The sequence below is a fragment of the Littorina saxatilis genome, linkage group LG17, assembly GCF_037325665.1.
Source record: "Littorina saxatilis isolate snail1 linkage group LG17, US_GU_Lsax_2.0, whole genome shotgun sequence".
In the NCBI taxonomy this organism is placed as follows: domain Eukaryota; kingdom Metazoa; phylum Mollusca; class Gastropoda; order Littorinimorpha; family Littorinidae; genus Littorina; species Littorina saxatilis.
In genome coordinates, this window is record NC_090261.1 from 36,968,594 (window position 1) to 36,974,010 (window position 5,417).

Sequence of the window (5,417 nt, forward strand, 5' to 3'; positions counted from 1 at the left end):
GCATGCTGGGTATTTTCGTGTTTCTATAAACTGGTGTGGCCTATGTGGACGGGAGAAAGTCCAGCATAATATGTTGTTGTTGTCGCTGTCAATGTTGTTCTTGTTTTGGATGTATAAATGTGTGATCTCTTAGTCATTGTTCCTTCGTTGTTTGAGGTACACTTATACAGATATAAGATTAACTACACACGCACACACAAAGACAGACATAAAACTCCTTTAAAACAGGTTATATCTGTCCCTCTCCCTCCCGTTATCTGTGCGTGCGTGCGTGCGTGCGTGCGTGTGTGTATATATTCGTAAGTAGGTGCGTGTGTAGATGCGCTTCAGTTTATATACGTGTGTGAATTTCTAAAAATTTAGACACAAATACAAACAATGCTTTTATTTCTGATAGCAACGTACATTGATAAACATTTTCTCTGTCTTCTACACGTTTGAGCTAATACCCGTCAGCAAAAAGTAACAGAACCTCACGACACATTATCATCGGTAACATGGAATATTCTTCATGGCGTTCTTTGAGGTCTCGGAGAGAAAAGAACAAAACATATACATTATAAAGACAGGCTTTGCACATACAAAACACATCTGCACACATTATAAAGACTAACATTGAGCAAAACACGCACAAGCACTCAGAAACACACACACACACACACACACACACACACACACACACACACACACACACACACACACACACACACACACACACACACACAAGCACATTAGTTTTTGAACACATGCACGCACGCAAAATGCACGCTGGCCCGCACACACATACACACACACGCATGAGAAAAATGGACACGTAAAATACTAAAAAAAACTATAATCAGTTTGGTTCTGCGAAAAAGATGCATTTAAAAGACAAATAACAGGAAGTAGCATTTCATTTCATCACAATGGCACATTATAACACACATCATCATTGCTGCGGTTAACTTGTATTCCAAATGTGGGCTAGTACATTATGGCATATACCTGAGCAGCATACATAAAACATAAAAAAAAGAATAAAGAAAAACAACACGGAAATAACAGACCACAAGCGACCCTGCACTCACTCAAAATCACACTCAAAATCCCACACACTCATCGTCAAATCTGGATAAATTCTATCAGGTATAAAGCATACCGACCAACAACAACGAAAAGAAGAAGCATTTTCTCTGACACGTCAGAAGGATTTTGCAACAACTGTGACAGCAGATATTATGCGATAGAATGTGACAGACTATGCCATTTGTTGCAGAGCTCTGCAACTGCTCATGCGACAAGCTACCTTGAATATGCAAAAAGCAAAAACAGATACAACAACAACAACAACAACAACAACAACAACAACAACAACAACAACAACTCTTTCTCTCTTTACCTCATCCTCTCTCAACTTTTCTTTCCTCACACCTATGTGGTCGACACGACCATGGAGACAAACTTGAGGGAGTAGCCGAAGCCGTTCCAGTCTTTGTAGTAGATGCCATCGTAGAAGCCACTCGTGGGGATGTAATGTCCACCATTGTAGTAGTGACCGTTAAGAAGGACGTAGGCACAGTAGTTGTACCACCACCCCGCTCTCATGTTGACAGCGCAATTATTCTGGTCGGGATAATCGTAAGTCTGTAAGCAAAGAGTGTGTTTGTAAAGGCACAGTCCTTTTGTTTGAAAAAAAAAAACATTTCGGCAAAGCCTACTTTCTGAGATCGGCCAAGGTGAGACCCTGCACCCTCTTGGACCCACGTCAAAAGTCAACATCCAGACTGCTTCCTTTACAGAGGGGGGAATTCTGTTTTTATTGCAGCCAGGCCTTAGAAGCGAAAAACTTGTGATAAGTTGAAGTGTAAGTCGAACTCCCCCCCCCCCCACCCTTTTTTTTCTGGGACTGTACAGGTAATTCCACAAGGCTGAACTTGTTACATACGACCGGAAGTGCGTCAAATAATGGGATCATCCTCCTCCTCCTCCTCCTCCTCCTCCTCCTCCTCCTCATCATCATCATCATCATCATCATCATCATCGTCACCTGCCACCACCACCACTACCACCATCACCAGCCAAGTCTTACGTGGAAGGTCATGCCGTTGTGCCAGCTGAAGTCGTCAGGCAGGGTACCGGAGTAGCCAGACACAAACATCTGGTAGCGGTTGTCCTGGGGCATCACCCTAAAGTCCCCGTAGCGGGCGTTCTGGTTGGTGCCTGACCAGTCCTGCATGTGGATGGTCAGCACCCTGTTGCCTGCAACCAATGACAAAGGTCAACCTAAAAGCTTCGTTAACATGCAGTGATCTGCCCAGGATTGCACATGCAATGAGAGCACCCATTCATTAGGACGTATACCAGAAATCAACAGCCTGGCTGCTTCCTATGTAACATTGTTAGCAACATTCATTTTTGACCAAGACGTCACCCAAGAAATTAATTGAGCGAAAACAAAAAACAAAACAATCTCAGTACCAATTCATTTCAAAGTGAGAGACTTACCTTGCTGCATGGTCAGGTAGTTGATAGCGTTGAGGCCACCCCAGTAGTCGCCCTGCACGCTGCCGAAGCCACTGATGTAGCTGGCGAGAGGGGCAGCAAAGTTGACGCTGCCATCAATGCGACGTTGGATGACGTTGAAGGCGTTGTCCTTCGTGAACTCACAGCGGATCTGAAAAAAATTCATGGAATTAATGTTGCCAACTTTAATACCGATACAGTGGTACCCGGGACCCCCCTTTTAAGACCTCAAACAGTCTTAAAGGGGAGGCAGTCTTAAAGTGGGGAGTGGGTGAGGGGCTTAAAAGAGGATTGAGCCACTGGACAATAATTATGTTTCTCAATTTTTGACATATTAAGTTACACGATCTTATTGTTGTTGTTGTTGTTGGTGTTGTTGTTGTTGTTGTTTCAGAAAATAAGGAAAGGCCTCATCCTAACCACCGACAACGACGACGACGACGACGACGATGATGATGATTATGTCGATGATGACGACAACGACGTTAGCGATGATGATGATGATGATGATGATGATGATGATGATGAAACTTTCATAAATTTGTTTTGTTTCATACATTTTGGTCAAGTAATCTTCGACGAAGCCCGGACTTTGGTATTGCTAATTAAAGTTGTCATTAAAATCAAATTTTCACTGACAGATTTAAACATGATTGCATCGTATTCCTCAATTTCTCTTGAATTCAAAAATATATACATATGTCATGTTTACTCTAAAACTGTGCTCAGAATTACAGAAAATAGGTTAAGTAGGCCTAAGTACTGCGTTTGCACGCTACGCGGAGACGAGCGAGACCCGTCTTGGTCTTTGGCTGTGGTTAGTCAAGACTATCTTAAATATCTTAAAGGTCCTTGTTTACATTTTTTTATACCGAAATCGCCATTTGACCATTAAAATGCAGAGTCTATTATCTACAAATATCAACAATACACCCCCTTTCGATCAGGAAAGACGAAGCCAGTGTAGCCGTTTGAAAATTTATTGTAGTATTCCAGCGCAGTACTCATAGTAGGATATCCTCATTTGGAAAATGCCAAGCGCAAAACTCATCTCAAATCCCGTGCATTTCGTGCGTTTAAAAAAAAGTGTGGACAGCGCTCCAGTGTCAAACTGTTGCTGCACTTGTTTGGGCGTGGCTATAAGCATAGTGACATGATTTTGATTGGTCAGTATTTTTAGGCAAAGCACATGTTCTCAGCAAACAAAATATTTGAAGCGTGAGTCACGCTACCCAAAAAAAAAAAAAATTTACATATATTTTTTTCTATAACTTTTTTCCCCATGGTTCATTCATCATTTGCCATAATTAAGTATCGAAATCTAACCATAAGATTATTGAAAAAAAGCAAAAATGTAGACGACCACCTTTAAGTCTCGGCGATGATTGTTTGTTGGTGTTAATTCTGTTACTTGACTAAATGTTTTTATATCGCTTCACGCGACTTGTTTTGAGGTTAGAATTGTAATGTGCTTTTGATTCTTATTGGTACGTTTTGCTGCTATTGACACATCGGGGTTTCATTAGTACTTTGAGACCGACACGGTTGGCCTAGTGGTAAGGCGTCCGCCCCGTGATCGGGAGGTCGTGGGTTCGAACCCCGGCCGGGTCATACTTAAGACTTTAAAATTGGCAATCTAGTGGCTGCTCCGCCTGGCGTCTGGCATTATGCGGTTAGTGCTAGGACTGGTTGGTCCGGTGTCAGAATAATGTGACTGGGTAATACATGAAGCCTGTGCTGCGACTTCTGTCTTGTGTGTGGCGCACGTTATATGTCAAAGCAGCACCGCCCTGACAAACAAAATTAGTACTTTGGGCTGTTATTGGTGCTTCGGACTACTATAAGTACTTTTTTGCTCGTCTTCGCATGCTGGGCTACTATCGGCACTTTTGGCTTCTATTGGTATTTGGGCTACTTTTAGTACCTTAAGGCATCTATTGTCCCTTTGGGCTTCTTTCGATACCTTCGGCTTCTATTGGTGCTTTTATTAGTGCTTTTGACTACTATTAGTGATTTAATTATTGCTTTGGGCATCTTTCTGTACCTTGGGCACCATTCTTCAATTGGAGCTTTGACTGAGTAAAGTCGGTAGTTAGGCCTACTATTTGCACTGTGACCTATTATTGGTATTTTGGGCTAATATTGGTATTTTGGCATACTGCCGGTACTTTGGCCTACTATTTGTACTTTGGCCCACTGTTGGTACTTTGGCCTCCTCTTGCTACTTTGGCCTCCTATTGGTGCTTTAGCCTACTACCGGTACATTGGCCTCCTATTAGCACTTTGACCTCATATTGGTACTTTGGCCTCCTATTGGTACTTTGGCCTCCTATTGGTGCTTTGGCCTACTATTGGTACTTTGACCTACTACTGGTACTTTGGCCTACTACTGGTACTTTGGCCTAATAATGGTACTTTGGCCTACGACTGGTACTTTGGCCTACTATAGGTACTTTGGCCTACTATTGGTACTTTGGCCTGCTATTGGTACTTTGGCCTAATATTGGTACTTTGGCCTGCTATTGGTACTTTGGCCTACTATTGTACTTTGGTCTACTATTGGTACTTTGGTCTGCTATTGGTACTTTGGCCTGCTACTGGTACTTTGGCCTACTACTGGTACTTTGGCCTATTATTGGTACTTTGGCCTACTATTGGTACTTTGGTCTGCTATTGGTACTTTGGCCTACTACTGGTACTTTGGCCTATCATTGGTACTTTGGCCTACTATTGGTACTTTGGCCTACTATTGGTACTTTGGCCTACTACTGGTACTTTGGCCTATTATTGGTACTTTGGCCTACTATTGGTACTTTGGTCTGCTATTTTTACTTTGGCCCACTGATGGTACTTCGGCCCACTATGTGTACTTTGGTCTGTTATTTTTACTTTGGCTTACTGATGATTCTTTG

The 5,417-nt window shown here is 42.4% G+C and overlaps 1 protein-coding gene across 1 annotated transcript in view; it reads right to left on the reverse strand.

The window, feature by feature from the left end:
* Nucleotides 1-370: 370 nt before the first annotated feature.
* Nucleotides 371-5,417, reverse strand: part of LOC138953976 (angiopoietin-related protein 1-like) — an 8,715-nt gene continuing 3,668 nt past the window's right edge. The window contains exons 3-5 of the mRNA XM_070326003.1: nt 2,488-2,656; nt 2,072-2,241; nt 371-1,626 (exon numbers count right to left, since the gene is read on the reverse strand). Of these exons, the coding sequence (XP_070182104.1) occupies nt 1,414-1,626; nt 2,072-2,241; nt 2,488-2,656 (552 nt within the window). The 3' untranslated portion in view covers nt 371-1,413. The remainder of the gene's footprint in view (nt 1,627-2,071; nt 2,242-2,487; nt 2,657-5,417) is intronic.